General features: G+C 44.0%; 1 protein-coding gene across 1 annotated transcript; it reads right to left on the bottom strand.

Annotated features, from left to right (window-relative positions):
* Positions 1-8,730: 8,730 nt before the first annotated feature.
* LOC110490510 (GTP-binding protein Di-Ras1) lies at positions 8,731-12,369 on the bottom strand. Its single transcript, XM_090190414.1, has one exon. It carries the CDS (start codon positions 12,217-12,219, stop codon positions 11,623-11,625), a length of 597 nt encoding a protein of 198 aa, XP_090046540.1. The 5' UTR covers positions 12,220-12,369; the 3' UTR covers positions 8,731-11,622.
* Between the last annotated feature and the right edge of the window lie 4,479 nt (positions 12,370-16,848).

The following is a 16,848-nucleotide window of genomic DNA, read 5'->3' as shown; positions in this document are numbered from 1 at the left end:
TCCAAAGCCCCCACCATTTCTCCTTTACCCAAATCCAGATGGCTGATGTTCTGAAAGAGCTGCAAAATCTGGACCCCTACAAATCAGCCGGGCTAGACAATCTGGACCATCTCTTTCTAAAATTATCTGCCGAAATTGTTGCAACCCTTATTGCTAGCATGTTCAACCTCTCTTTCATATCGTCTGAGATTCCCAAAGATTGGAAAGCGGGCTCGGTCATCCCCCTCTTCAACAGTCTCTATGGGTGTGCCACAGGGTTCAATTCTCGGACCGACTCTCTTTTCTGCATACATCAATGATGTTGCTCTTGCTGCTGGTGATTCTCTGATCCACCTCTACGCAGACGACACCATTCTGTATACTTCTGGCCCCTCCTTGGACACTGTGTTAACTAACCTCCAGACGAGCTTCAATGCCATACAACTCTCCTTCCGTGGCCTCCAACTGCTCTTGAACGCAAGTAAAACTAAATGCATGCTATTCAATCGATCACCGCCCGCACCTGCCCACCCGTCCAGCATCACTATTCTGGACGGCTCTGACTTAGAATACGTGGACAACTACAAATAGCTGGGTGTCTGGATAGACTGTAAACTATCCTTCCAGACTCACATTAAGCATCTCCAATCCAGGTTGAGAGAAAATGTTTAGGTGACAGACAGTGACACATTCAATATCGCCTTGCACACTTGCCTGCATCAAGCTGATCTAGAGTGGAATCATGTGTCCAACAGTTGCAAACAATAGTTTCTATTGGACACATTCAGGTATGTTTGCTTCCGTTTAAGAAACGTTTTCCAACAGATTCAGCAGAATGAATACACCCCTGATCACATGTACACACAGTACACTTTCATTGCGGCATCACTACTCTGGATGGTTTTGACTTAGAATATGTGGACAACTACAAATACCTAGGTGTCTGGTTAGACTGTAAACTCTGCTTCCAGACTCACATTAAGCATCTCCAATCCAAAATTAAATCCAGAATCGGCCTCCTATTTTGCAACAAAGCATCCTTCACTCATGCTGCCAAACATACCTTCGTAAAACTGACTATCCTACCGATCCTTGACTTCGGCGATGTCATTTACAAAATAGCCTCCAACACTCTACTCAGCAAACGAGATGTAGTCTATCACAGTGCCTTCCATTTTGTCACCAAGGCTCCATATACTACCCACCACTGCGACCTGTGTGCTCTCGTTGGCTGGCCCTCGCTACATATTCGTTGCCAGACCCACTGGCTCCAGGTCATCTCTAAGTCTTTGCTAGGTAAAGCCCCGCCTTATCTCAGCTCGCTGGTCACCATAGCAACACCCACCCGTAGCACACGCTCCAGCAGGTATGTTTCACTGGTCATCCCCAAAGCCAACACTTCCTTTGGCCGCCTTTCCTTCCAGTTCTCTGCTGCCAATGACTGGAACGAATTGCAAAAATCACTGAAACTGGAGACTTATCTCCCTCTCTAACTTTAAGCATCAGCTGTCAGATCACTGTACCTGTACACAGCCAATATGTAAATAGCACACCCAACTACCTCATCCCCATATTATTATTTATCTTCTTGCTCTTTTGCACCCCAGTATCTCTACTTGCACATCATCATGTGCTCATCTATCACTCCATTGTTAATGCTAAATTGTAATTATTTTGCCTCTATGGCCTATTTATTGCCTTACCTCCCTAATCTTCTACATAGATTTGTACATAGATTTTTCTATTGTGTTATTTACTGTACGTTTGTTTATGTGTAACTCTGTGTTGTTGTTTTTGTCGCACTGCTTTGCTTTATCTTGGCTAGGTTGCAGTTGTAAATGAGAACTTCTCAACTGGCCTACCTGGTTAAATAAAGGTGAAATAAAAAATCTATGCACTCTCCTCCTCTCACCCTTTCCCTTCGCTTCAATACACAACACATCAGCTGTAAGTGACCAGGCAAAAAAAACTTTAGAGCCAAACCATAACAGAACAACTACACACACTCTACATCGTTGTCACCATATTAGCTAAAGGAACATCATCATCAAGGTAGTTTATAGAACGAATACGTTAGTAAACCCGCTACAATTATGCGGTAACGTTGCCGTGCACAGTCAGTAAACAGTTTAGTAGTTACACCAGCGGACAATACATTTGTAAAACCAAAAACTTACCTTGAATTGGAAGAGTTCCAGTGTTGTGTTGGATACTCATAGCTAGCTAGCTAGCTAGCTGCATTTGATAGCTAAGTAAATGAAATTGGAAAAAAAAAGAAATATCTCGCTTTCTCTCTCTCGCTCTCTTGCTTCTCCTTCATTTTTTAAGAAATTAATTTGTTAAAAACTGTTCAACTATTGTCTTTCTCTTTGAGTCAACTACTCATCACACTTTATGCACTACCGTGCTAGCTAGCTGTAGCTTATGCTTTCAGTTCTAGATTAAATCTCTGCTCCTTTGATTGGGGGGACAACATTTCAGTGCATGCTGCAAGAGCTGTGATAGGTTGGAGGACGTCCTCTGGAAGTTGTCATAATTACTGTGTAAGTCTATGGAAGGGGGTGACAACAAAGAGCTGCCTAGGTTTTGTATTGAAGTCAATGTACCCAGAGGAGGATGGAAGTTAGCTGTCCTTCAACTGACTCAAATCGAGAATCGGCTTTCTATTTCGCAACAAAGCCTCCTTCACTCACGCCGCCAAACTTACCCTAGTAAAATTGACTATCCTACCGATCCTCGACTTCGGCAATGCCATCTACAAAATAGCTTCCAATACTCTACTCGGTTGAAAAGTATGCATTTGGTTTTACTAGCGTTTAAGAGCAGTTGGAGGCCATGGAAGGAGTGTTGTATGGCATTGAAGCTTGTTGGAGGTTGGTTAACACAGTGTCCAAAAAAGGGCCAGATGTATAAGATTGGTGCCGTCTGCGTAGAGGTGGATCAGGTGGAAGAGCGACATCATTGATATATACAGAGAAAAGAGTCGGCCCGAGGATTGAATCCTGTGGAACCCCCATAGAGACTGCCAGAGGTCCGGACAACAGGTTATCCGATTTGACACACTGAACTCTGTCTGCGAAGTAGTTGGTGAACCAGGCAAGGCAGTCATTTGAGAAACCAAGGCTATTGAGTCTGCCAATAAGAATACTGTGATTAACAGAGTCAAAAGCCTTGGCCAGGTCGATGAAGACGGCTGCACAGTACTGTCTTTTATCGATGGCGGTTATGGTATCCTTTAGTACCTTGAGCGTGGCTGAGGTGCACTCTTGACCAGCTCAGAAACTGGATTGCACAGTGGAGAAGGTACGGTGGGATTCAAAATGGTCAGTGATCTGTTTATGAACTTGGCTTTCGAAGACTTTAGAGAGGCAGGGCAGGATGGATATAGGTCTATAACAGTTTGGGTCTAGGGTGTCACCCCCTTTGAAGATGGGAATGACTGTGGCAGCTTTCCAATCTTTAGGGATCTCGGACGAGAGGTTGAACAGACTGGTAATAGGGGTTGCAACAATGGCGGTGGATAGTTTTATAAATAGAGGGTCCAGATTGGTGGTGACTGTGTTACCTAGCCTCAGAGCAGTGGGCAGCTGGGAGGAGGTGCTCTTGTTCTCCATGGACTTTACAGTGTCTCAAAACATTTTGGAATTAAAGCTACAGGATGCAAATTTCTGTTTGAAAAAGCTAGCCTTTGCTTTCCTGACTTGACTGCGTGTATTGGTTCCTTACTTCCCTGAACAGTTGCATATCGCAGGGACTATTCGATGCTATTGCAGTCCACCACAGGATGTTTTTGTGCTGGTCAAGGGCAGTCGGGTCTGGAGTGAACCAAGGGCTTATATCTGTTCTTAGTTCTATATTTTTTTTTGAAAGGGGCATACTTATTTAAGATGGTGAGGAAATTACTTTTAAAGAACGACCAGGCATCTTCGACTGATGGGATGAGGTCAATATCCTTCCAGGATACCCGGGCCAGGTTTATTAGAAAGGCCTGCCCTCAGAAATGTTTTAGGGAGCATTTGAGGGTGATGAGGGGTGGTCGTTTGACCGCGGACCCATAGCGGATGCAGGCAATGAGGCAGTGATCGCTGAGATCCTGATTGAAAACAGCAGAGGTGTATTTGGAGGGCAAGTTGGTCTAGCTTAGCTTGTAGGACTGTCGGGGTGTTAAGCATATCCCAGTTTAGGTCATCTAACAGAATTAACTCTGAAGATAAATGAGGGTCAATCAATTTACTTAAACCACACCAGGGGATTACTTTTGAGGCCTGGGGATTTTTTGTTTCAAGAAACTTAGTAGTTGCCCTTTATTTCAGTAAACATGCCCTGCAGTGTTGTTTGGTTAGCAGTTTTTATGTAGGGCACATGTAAGGGCATGTGATGAGTTTGCAAATCAAATGCCCACTTGTGATGTCACTGGACAGCTAAAAAATAGTAAGTTAACTTTTATTTATTGTAATTTAAATGAGCTTGTAGTAGCTAAGCGTTGAGTTAGATTGCATAGCTACCTCAATAGTTATTTCAAATAATTTCAGTGACTTCACAACAATTGCTACCTAGCTAGCTAATGAAATTTAGCTAGCTAGCAGGATCAGCTAAATCCCTTGAGATACAGCCACGTCTCATAGCCATGTCATGAGATGTGTATATAAAAGAGGAATACAAAAATAAGAATGGAGGTTCCCATCTCCCCTTTGGAGTATTTCTGGCCCAGCAAAGAAATGCCCTTATCCAGACGGTGTGACAAAGGCATTTCCTTACATACCTGATAACTTGATTTGTTGTTACTTTAAGGTGGGAACCAATATGCAGTACCTCCAGCAGGCAGAGGCAAGAACCATTCATCCACCAGCTCAGGAACAAGCTATACTGTTCACACTGTTCACTGTACACACTGTTCACTGTACATTGTACACAGCCCTGTGTAATAATGTTCAATGTATTTACATTGCTGGACTTTTTTTTAAACTTAATGTATGTGTATTGTTTAAAAATGTGAGGAAATGTATGGCTTAAACATGTTTTAACTGTTAGTGATAATTCCCTAAGTATTAATACATTTGTGTTTACATCATTAAGCCTTAAAGTATGTGTTATGGATGACCAAAGATGTCTCACTTTATGGTAAGTACAGCATCATATGATACAAGGCATTTATGTATGTGTTATAAATTACTAAAGGGGTCTGACTTTAAAAAAAAGTGTCAATAAATAGGTTATTAACGTTCTTGTAACATGTGCGCTGAGAGCCGGGAAGCAAGTTCAGGGAGTGAATCAGTTAATAAATAAATGAGAACATAATACAAAACACGAACAACCCACAGAACTGAAACAGAAACAATGACGCCTGGGGAAGGAACCAAAGGGAGTGACATATATAGGGAAGGAACCAAAGGGAGTGACATATATAGGGCAGGTAATCAAGAAGGTGATGGAGTCCAGGTGAGTGTCAAAATGCGCTAATACGCATAACGATGGTGACAGGTGTGCGCCATAACGAGCAGCCTGGTGACCTAGAGGCCGGAGAGGGAGCACACGTGACAGATCTACTGACATATGAAGGTTCTCTCATGAGCCGAAGGTTACTGTAGAGTGAGAGCTACTTAAATTGGTTGATTGACCTGCAAAGCTTGTGTTTGGGTGTGTGTGTGTGTGTGTGTGTGTGTGTGTGTGTGTCAGAGCCAAGATGATTTGGAGAACTTCAACCTGAGACTACTTCACCAGGTTTCCTCTTCTATTCCCATGGAGACCAGGGAGTGATTACAACCTGTTACAATGGTGCCAGCATTTTGTGGCTGATCTTTCAGCTGGGGAGTGGGTGAATGGGTCAAAGACCTTACTGGTCCCAGCCCCGCATGGTAAGGTTCGTTATATTGTTGTGTAGGTGATTGTGTAGTGAGGAACATGTAACTGTCACGCCCTGACCTTAGAGAGACGTTTTATTTCTCTATTTGGCTAGGTCAGGGTGTGATTTGGGGTGGGCATTCTATGTTGTCTATTTCTTTGTTTTTGGCCGAGTATGGTTCCCAATCAGAGACAGCTGTCTATCGTTGTCTCTGATTGGAGATCATACTTAGGCAGCCCTTTTCCAACTTTCTGTTGTGGGATCTTGTTTTTGTTAGTGGCTGGTTTAGCGCTACAATACTTTACGTGCCGTTCATCTTTCTTGTTTTTTTTGGTGTTCATTTAATAAATTCAAAATGTACGCCTACCACGCTGCACTTTGGTCTCATTCCAAAGACAGCCATAACAGAAGAGCCCACACGACAAACGGACCAAGCAGCGTGGTCAGGAGGAGAGGACAAAATGGAAACCCGAGAGGCAGCCTCAAAAATGTTTTGGAGGGGGGGCAGATGATGATTACCAGCTGCCTCTAATTGGGAGTCATACAAAACACTAACATAGAAAATATAAACTAGAACACAACATAGAAATTATAATCTAGAATGCCCCCTAGTCACGCCCTGACCTACTACACCATAGAGAAACCAGGGCTCTCTATGGTCAGGGCGTGACAGTACCCCCCCCCCCCCCCCCCCAAAGGTGCGGACTGGACACCAGGCCTGTTTTGACCACCGGCGCAGAGGAAGGCTCCTGCCCTGGAGCTGGACTGGGCGCCTTGCCTGGACTGGCCACCGGCGCAGAGGAAGGTTCCTGCCTTGGAACAGGACTGGACGCCTTGCCTGGAAGCTCCGTACCGTTGACCGTCACTGAAGGTTCCGGACCGTGGACAATTGCAGGAGGTTCCGGACCGTGGACCGTCGCCGGAGGTTCCGGACCTTGGACCGTCGCCGGAGGCTCCGGACCGGGGACCGCCGCCGGAAGCTCCGGACCGGGGACCTTCGCCGGAAGCTCTGGACTGTGAACCGTTGCTGTAAGCTCTGGACTGTGAATGCGCACTGGAGGCCTAGTGCATGGAGCCGGTGCAGGTGGCACCGGACTGGTGACACACACTTCAGGGCGAGTGCGAGGAGGAGGCACAGAACGTACCGGACTGGGGAGGCGCACTTGGAGGCCTGATGCGTGGATCTGGCACAGGTGGCACCGGACTGGTGACACGCACTTCGGGGAGAGTGCGGGAGCGGGCACAGGACGTACCGGACTGGGAGGAGCACTGGAGGCCTGATGTGTGGATCCGGCACAGGTGGCACCGGACTGGTGGCACGCACTTCAGGGAGAGTGTGGGGAGCAGGCACAGGACGTACCAGACAGGGAAGGCACACTGGAGGCTAGATGTGTGAAACCGGTGCAGATGGCACCGGACTGGTGTCACGCTCTTCAGCACGCCTGTACGGCAGCATTCTCATCGCTACCACCTCTCTCCGGAATCTTTCATCAAATTCCTCCTCCGACTCCCAAACAGGCTCTGGCACTCTCCGCTGCTCGACCGCCAGTTCCATGTGCCCCTCCCAAAACAAATCTTGGGGTTTCTGTGGCCATGGTCCCCGGTGTCGTTGCTGTCCTTCCATGCTCCTTGTTGACTCCCGCCAAGGAAGGGTCTCGTGTCTTCTCATGTCCTCCCAAGTCCAAAACTTCCTTACCTCATTTTCATGCTGCTTGGTCCTTTGTTGGTGGGATATTCTGTCACGTTCGTGTGGATAGACGGACCAAGGCGCAGCGTGATTGGAGTTCCACATCTTTATTCCAAAGAGAAACAACATATGTGGAACTCCAATCACGCTGCACCTGCCCATTACATATCAGTCTATGTAATGGGCAGGTGTTCGACATGTTTTTTACACTCAGTGTATATCAGTAGAAGTCACTGTTCAGGCAGGAATCGTTGGATGGTGGCTTCTAATTTTATTTATTATACCTCTTTATTTAGGTTGATGGCATGATGTCGAAACAATGATGTTGTTTCAAAGATGCCATTTTACTATCAACATCGAAACAAGATCAATTAAAATGTCTAATCAAATATAAAATCCTGTGTAGTGCAGTGACCTGGGTGTGGTTTCATTCTCACCCAGTAAAACAGGTTTTAGGGTTGACCCTTGACCCTCAAATCAAAACAAATACAGAGTTGTCTACATTTAGGTGTTGTTCATAATTGCATGATATGGAGGTAACATATCTCTGGATTATGGTGTTAATATAAAGTGAAACTTTAAACTGTCATGGGGAACAATTCTTCTGACCCAGTCAGTCAGAGCACATTGGGGTCAGTCATGTGTTGCTAATTATGAGATATAACTGCCTTGAATCTGTATCTGTCAGTCAAACAGTGACACTCTGTAACCCTGTGTTCTGTAGTGTACATTGGTGCCCTGGCTAGGCTACTGCTATGGCCCAGTGACCCTGTGTAATCCCCATATGGCAGTCTGTTGGCCCACTGCAAACAAGTGTACCTCTATCTCTCTCTCTCTCTGTCCCTCCCTTCTGCCTTCTACTTATTAAGCATCCCGATGGCAGCTCGCGCTCGTTCTAAGCGGTTATCAAACACTGTCGGCCTGCGGCCTGTCCAATCCCTCTGAGAAAATCCTGCCATTGATTTTAGCCTGCTCCTTCCAGCCCCCCACGAATTGAATATGAATTCATATAATAGTTCCTTCTCATGTATAACACACCTGAGAACAAGTATATTTTCTATACATGTATAATACATCTGAATACAATTATCATGCAGCCTACTGCAGCCTACTGCAGCCTACTCCCGCAGGTTCATGCTCACTCGAAATACATTTTGCCACTAGGGACAGCGACTCATACTTTAGAAATATGTGAATTAACCAATGACCAATTAATTATAAGTACATTTAGTTGTCTTTATTTAGCAGTTCCTTCACATGATTCAAGTGAAAGTGTTCACGTATAAGATAGGAGAATGTGTGAGGCAACCAGAGAGCATCAAAGGGTTTACCAGAAGATCAAATGTCACTGTGCTCCAAATCCTCAAAGTGCTGTCATGTCATATTGCTAAAGCAGCCGTATGTGATTTGGGAATTTGAAAAAATATTAAAATGGGGGGCATTGAGAGCATTTGGAGCGTAGAAATATATTATTTACAGAGCATACAATATATAAATAACCTTGGATTGTAAAAAATAAAATAAAAAATCCATCAAAGATTTTTATCGAAGGTAAAATCAACGTTGATATAGACACCTAAATTGATGGTATGAGAGTCCAGACATTTGTGCTAATAGATATGAAATAAATGTATTCAAAAACATTTACATTTCAAACGTGCTTTGTCTGCTTGTTGCTTTTGTTCTGGTTGTGCTTTGTTCAGCTAAAACTCACATTGATTATGAAATTATGCAAAATGTCAAGTCAACTGGTAGGAAAGGCATTTCAAATGTACAGCAAAATGCAGAGACCACTTGCAGCAAAATGCAGAGACCACTTGCAGCTATCTTTTCCATCTTTTTTATTATCTACACTCACAGTCGCATGCTACTGTTAATTAGCAATAATTAGCAACCTTTGATAGGCCTAATCTGTACCTGTAATATACTGTATAATGTATTAATAACTTTCAATTAACAACTTTATTGAATGCAATATCTAGTTCTCAAATCCCATCCATTCACCAGGTTACGGGTAGACACGGAGATACTGAAGGCGAAAGCCCAACTTGTGCTTACGGACGTCCATTTGAATTGATGAAAGTCGTGTTTCCATTACTCTAACATTAAACATGATACCTCTCTCATTCTCCTGCAAATCCACCCTATTACCTATCCAATCATAGGAGTCAAGTGGCTGCCCAGCAAACAGGGGACATCCTGAGGACATTCAGTGACGTTCCTTTAGGTCCCTTAAGGGTTTCAGCTTGACGTCATCCTTGTGACGTTCTGAGAACTTTCTAAGAGCATTGCGTGATGGTCTCAAGGGAACATTCTCTGGGGGACCTTTGTCTAGGTCCCTGTAAATTCCCAGGACGTCACTGAGTTAATCTGAGTATTGTCTCATTTATTTCAATTACCTATTTCAGCAATTTGAGTTTGGATTTTCAGAATAGTTGTCTAATTTTGGTGGGGCATGTTTTTCTGTTTTAATGTTATTCCTGAATCACTATGACAAATATAATCCTTTTCATGAGTGTACACTACTGTTCAAAAGGTTGGGGTCACTTAGAAATGTCCTTGTTTTTGAAAGAAAAGCAAATGTTTTGTCCATTAAAAAAATATCAAATTGATCAGAAATACAGTGTAGACATTGTTAATGTTGTAAATGTCTATTGTAACTGGAAACGGCTGATTTTGATTGGAATATCTACATAGGCGTACAGAGGCCCATTATCAGCAACCATCACTCCTGTGTTCCAATGGCACGTTGTGTTAGCTAATCCAAGTTAATCATTTTAAAAGACTAATTGATCATTAGAAAACCCCTTTGTAATTATGTTAGCACAGCTGAAAACTGTTCTGATTAAAGAAGCAATTAAACTGGCCTTCTTTAGACTAGTTGAGTATCTGGAGCATCAGCAATTGTGGGTTCGATTACAGGCTCGAAATGGCCAGAAACAAATAACTTCTTCTGAAACTGGTCAGTCTATTCTTGTTCTGAGAAATGAAGTCTATTCCATGCAAGAAATTGCCAAGAAACTGAAGATCTGGTACAGCGCTGTGTACTACTCCCTTCACAGAACAGCACAAACTGTCTCGAACCAGAATAGAAAGAGTAGTGGGAGGCCCTGGTGCACAACTGAGCAACATCAACAGTAAAGAGGCAACTCTGGGATGCTGGCCTTCTAGGCAGAGTTCCTCTGTCCAGTGTCTGTGTTCTTTTGTCCATCTTAATCTTTTATTTTTATTGGCCAGTCTGAGATATGGCTTTTTCTTTGCAACTCTGCCTAGAGGGCCAGGATCCCAGAGTAGCCTCTTCACTGTTGACGTTGAGACTGGTGTTTTGCGTGTACTTAATGAAGCTGTATATATTCCATTAAAAAATCTGCTGTTTCCAGCTACAATAGTCATTTACAACATTAACAATGTCTACACTGTATTTCTGATCAATTTGATGTTATTTTAATGGACAAAGAATGTGCTTTTATTTCTATGGACATTTCTATGTGACCCTAAACCTTTGAACTGTAGTGTATGTTTCACAGTGCTGAGATTTAATTTTAAGTGCAAAGTCTCCATGGAACTATGGCACAACGTCCCAAGAACACCCTAAAAACATCCTCGGAACAAACCGGGAACAAGACAAAACCTCCAGGGGACATTGACACAACATCCTGACGACTTTAGTCGACCATTTTGTGATGTCCTGGGGACGTCTTAACAACTCATTATTGTTTGCAGGGTGTCTCATATTAGCAGGAGAGAGACAGCTATAGGAGAAAAGGGCAAACGTGGGGTGAATAATATTGAAATGGGTTCTGAGTTTGTAATAATGCCCTGAACTTGAGAGGATATCAATTGTCAGGGCTCCATATTCTTTCATTTTTCTCATCAAAGTAGAATTGCATCAAGGCTTGAACTTCTCTTCTCTTTGAACTTGAATAGCCTCTTTGTGGGGGGGTCACCTCTGTTGGGATAAAATAACCCCTCTCAGACGAGCCCCGTCCCACCCCTACCTTCCCTCCATTCCTCGAAGTGACTCTCTTCAAGAACATCTACACTTTGCACCACCACCACCACCCTCCCCAACCCCAGTCTTTCCTTCTAAGGGTCAGGCATCAACTCTCCCTCCCTACATGATGCTGCACTTGCCCTTGAGCTTGTCGGCACGCTTCTGCTTGCCGGAGCGCTTGCCATCGATGCTCAGACACATGTTCCTCTTCTTCTCCAGGGTGAGCAGCTCCTGGAAGAGCTCTTTGACGTTGTAGTTCATCTTGGCAGAGGTTTCCATGAAGGCACACTTCCATGCTGTAGCCTGCGCCTCACCCTCCGTGGTCTCCACCTCACGCTGGGTTTCGTCACTCTTGTTGCCTACCAGCATGACAGGGATGGCGTCCACGCTGCCCTTGATGGCAAGCACCTGCTGGTAGATGGGCTTGAGCTCCTCTAGGGACTGGCGGCTGGTGACAGAGTAGACCAGGATGAAGGCGTGGCCCTTGGATATGGACAAGCGCTGCATGGCGGGAAACTGGTGGCTGCCCGTTGTGTCGGTGATCTGGAGGGTGCACACGCTCTTGTCACAGCTGATCACCTGACGGTAGGTGTCCTCCACAGTGGGGATGTAGGTGTCCCGGAAGGTGCCCTTGACGAAGCGGAGGACCAGGGAGCTCTTGCCCACGCCACCGGCCCCAAACACCACCACACGGTAGTCGTTGCTCTGCTCCGGCATGCTGGGCTCTTGGGGGGGTTTCCTAAGACCTGTTTCCTAAAATCTAAGGTTTAGCTAAGACCTCAGTTTTCCTAAGACCTGTTTCCTAAGACCTAAGGAAGAGAGAAGAAAGAGAAGATCAGGTAATCAATAGAGGGGATCAGAAGCAGTATCAGGAAAAACATGAATGCCATTCTTTGTTGATTCAAATCAAATCTAATTTTATTGGTGACATATACAGTGCCTTGCGAAAGTATTCGGCCCCCTTGAACTTTGCGACCTTTTGCCACATTTCAGGTTTCAAACATAAAGATATAAAACTGTATTTTTTTGTGAAGAATCAACAACAAGTGGGACACAATCATGAAGTGGAACGACATTTATTGGATATTTCAAACTTTTTTAGCAAATCAAAAACTGAAAAATTGGGCGTGCAAAATTCGCAATACCAACTTTTGCTGCGATTACAGCTGTAAGTCGCTTGGGGTATATCTCTATCAGTTTTGCACATCGAGAGACTGACCATTCCATTGTAGATTTTGCTTTATGTTTTGGATCATTGTCTTGTTGGAAGACAAATCTCCGTCCCAGTCTCAGGTCTTTTGCAGACTCCATCAGGTTTTCTTCCAGAATGGTCCTGTATTTGGCTCCATCCATCTTTCTGTCCCTGCTGAAGAAAAGCAGGCCCAAACCATGATGCTGCCACCACCATGTTTGACAGTGGGGATGGTGTGTTCAGGGTGATGAGCTGTGTTGCTTTTACGCCAAACATAACATTTTGCATTGTTGCCAAAAAGTTCAATTTTGGTTTCATCTGACCAGAGCACCTTCTTCCACATGTTTGGTGTGTCTCCCAGGTGGCTTGTGGCAAACTTTAAACAACACTTTTTATGGATATCTTTAAGAAATGGCTTTCTTCTTGCCACTCTTCCATAAAGGCCAGATTTGTGCAATATACGACTGATTGTTGTCCTATGGACAGAGTCTCCCACCTCAGCTGTAGATCTCTGCAGTTCATCCAGAGTGATCATGGGCCTCTTGGCTGCATCTCTGATCAGTCTTCTCCTAGTATGAGCTGAAAGTTTAGAGAGACGGCCAGGTCTTGGTAGATTTGCAGTGGTCTGATACTCCTTCCATTTCAATATTATCGCTTGCACAGTGCTCCTTGGGATGTTTAAAGCTTGGGAAATCTTTTTGTATCCAAATCCGGCTTTAAACTTCTTCACAACAGTATCTCGGACCTGCCTGGTGTGTTCCTTGTTCTTCATGATGCTCTCTGCGCTTTTGACGGACCTCTGAGACGCCCAATTTTTCAGTTTTTGATTTGTTAAAAAAGTTTGAAATATCCAATAAATGTCGTTCCACTTCATGATTGTGTCCCACTTGTTGTTGATTCTTCACAAAAAAATACAGTTTTATATCTTTATGTTTGAAGCCTGAAATGTGGCAAAAGGTCGCAAAGTTCAAGGGGGCCGAATACTTTCGCAAGGCACTGTATGTTAAATGCGAAACTGTAGCTCGGTAGTTGGAGTGTCATGTAGGCCTATTGCATTTTCATACGCGAGCTCATGTACATGACAATGAGTGTAAAGGAGGTGGTTCAGTAAGCTATGCTTGCATTTTGAATAACCTTGCCCAGGCTTTAGCTCAGTGGGCTAACACAATCCTGAGGTGACAGACAACCCAGGTTCAATACCAATCAGTCACATGAGCACAGGTTCAGACGTGCAAATAAGTACACACGTGGTGGTGTTAAGGTATGTGTCTGTGCGCAGGCATGTGTGTGAAAGATCGTGTGTTTGCTGCCATCAGCACTATAGTCAGGGTGTATTAGGAAGTCATTAATCTTGCTGTGGCTGAGCAGTGGGCTATCAGTCTTTGGGTGTGTAGGTGGAGAAACCAGGTGGAATGGAAGGGGGCCAAGCCTGGGGAGGGCTGACAGATTGTCACTCTGAGTGGGAAGATGACTGAGTGAGAGACTAAGAGGAAGAACAATCCGGATCTAGTGTCAGAATGTGTCACGCCTTGATCTGTTTCACCTGTCTTTGTTATTGTCTCCACCCCCCTCCAGGTGTCACCCATCTTTCCCATTAGCCACTGTGTATTTATACATGTGTTCTCTATTTGTCTATCTGTTTCCAGTTTGTCTTGTTTGTCAAGCTTACCAGCATTTGTCCTGTCAGCGCTTGGTTTTTTTCCAGCCTCTCTTTTTCTCGACCTCCTGGTTTTTGACCCTTGCCTTCCCTGTCCTGACCCTGAACCCACCCACCTGACCACTCTGCCTGACCGTAAGCCTGCCTGCCGTCCTGTACCTTTGCCCCTTTCTGGATTTCAGACCTCTGCCTGACCTGACCCTGAGCCTTCCTGTCGTCCTGTACCTTTGCCTCTGTTGCTGTAATAAACACTGTTACTTCAACACTGTATGTGTCTGGGTCTTACCTTATCCTGATAAGAATGACTAATTCAAGGTTTTGGTTGGGGGGTTTGCTCAAACATAGGGACATGGTCAAAAGAGCGTTTTGCCAGCTTTCTGTCTGTTATTCAAGTGATCACTATCAGTTCTATCTATGCACTCCAAGTGACATTAAAAACACTCAAAATATCACTTCAACTATATTACTGCAGTTTAAGTGTCAACCCAGACTATTCCAGGCAATCAAAAGCCATAACCAAGGCCATCCAGGTGACCATCAAAATGGAATATCAAGGTACATAGGACAAGACAACACTCATCTACAAGACAGTCTACCAGGACTTGATTCATGGGTCTCTGAAGGTTGCTGGAGCATTTTTTTAAACCGAATGGTATGCCCTTAAACTCAGAGACCATAGGGGAGACAACTTAATATTGGATCTGCTATCAGCAACATCTCTAGTTGTTGACTTTCAAAAAACACAAGATTCCAAGAATTCCTCTAAGATCAAGAATGGAGTTCCTTCAGTAAGTAGAGCAGTAGTGGAAATACCCCAACCATTAATGTCTACTGCAGGAGAGTGCTTGAGTACAGAGACACTGACATGATTGGGATTCGGATAATGGAGGGTCTAGGTGTCACAAATCAACAGCTAAAAGTCAATCACTGTGAATAGAGATTTAAAGGGTTACATAATAGGTAGCATTCTCCACCTCTATGCCTTGCTTGTCTTGTGAGTATTTATCATTAAAGCTGAGCAGGTAGAAGCAATATCATCACACCCATGATCGTTTACGTTAAAGGGATAGTCCACTCTAGCTTCACAAGGTGTGGGACATAGACTCATCTCGACATGAGACCACATCTGATGTCTGAAAACATCTGAGCAACTTGGATTTTTCAAGCAAACTATCATTCGAATGTACTGTACTAGAAGACTACACCATGTTGCTCCTACCTATTCAGTGCTTTCAGCTCAGCGAACAGTAGGAGACATATTTCCCTGTGTGGGTTTCTGAGCCTTGTATGTTACAGCCAAATGATTCCCATGGACCAGACAGATGCTAGATGGACCTCCGCTGTTCGTCTGTGGATGAAGGCTCCTGTGCAGCACCATGCATAGTAATCTGTTTGTAGTACTGTTTGTAGTACATCCCACCCATTACAATGAGCCTGTTGTCCTATAGCACCTCCCACCAGTCTCCTCTGGGGTAATTTACATCTTTTAGCTGGACTTTGATTAATGCATACAAGGTTGTCCTTATGCTAGTAAACAGTGAAAATAACTGGTTGTTGCTTACAGCACAATGTTAATGTTGTTGCTTATAGCACAACATTAATGTCCTGTATGATGAACTTAAAAAACAACTCTGATTTTATGTCAGGTTTGTTCATATTTCTACATATTGAAATGGTGATGTGTCACTCCTAGGGTTTAAGTCACTGCTCTGTCTCTGTCGGTGCCTGCTGTACTGGTGTCCACCCAGAGAGATTGCTGGGTTGGTAATGAAGGCTCTGTGGACCAGTGGAGAGATAGGGTCCCCAGCCAGAGACGTTTCCATACTACCACCCCCATCTATCTGCCTGTGATAGCAATGCGTAATGACAGCCTGGACACTGCTGCTCTGGGCTCCCCCTGGCCTGCATGTCTGGTGGCCAGACCATATAGCCCAAGAGGCCACTGTTAGCCCAAGAGGCCATTTCCAGGGAAATTCTCTCCCGGCTACGGTTACATTGTCATTTGTTCCATGATTTACAGTGCCTTCACTGTAAAGGCACTGTTCCTTCACTCCTTGACTTTCTCGTCATTTTGTTATGTTACAAGGTGGGATTAAAATGGATTTAATTTACATTTTTTGGTCAACGATCTACACAAAATTCTAACATTTGAAAGAACTAAAATGAACAATAAAACACTAATATATCTTGATTACTTACAGTACCAGTCAAAAGTTTGGACACACCTGCTCACTTAAGGGTTTTTCTTTATTTTTTTAAAACTATTTTCTACATTGTAGAATAATAGTGAAGACATCAAAACTATGAAATAACACATATGGAATTGTGAGGTAACCAAAAAAGTGTTAAACAAATCAAAATATATTTTATATTTTCACACTCTTGGCATTCTCTCAACCAGCTTCACCTGGAATGATTTTACAACAGTCTTGAAGGAGTTCCCACATATGCTGAGCACTTGTTGCCAGATTTTGCTTCACTCTGTGGTCCAACTCAT

The sequence above is a fragment of the Oncorhynchus mykiss genome, chromosome 1 (genome assembly GCF_057628025.1).
Source record: "Oncorhynchus mykiss isolate SJ-2025 chromosome 1, ASM5762802v1, whole genome shotgun sequence".
Classification (NCBI taxonomy): Eukaryota; Metazoa; Chordata; class Actinopteri; order Salmoniformes; family Salmonidae; genus Oncorhynchus; species Oncorhynchus mykiss.
The sequence above is the reverse complement of the archived record's forward strand: the minus strand, read 5'-3'. Positions and strand labels throughout refer to the sequence as shown.

Excerpts from the sequence above, each read along its gene's own strand:
- LOC110490510 (XM_090190414.1), bottom strand. The coding sequence starts at position 12,219 with ATGCCGGAGCAGAGCAACGACTACCGTGTGGTGGTGTTTGGGGCCGGT.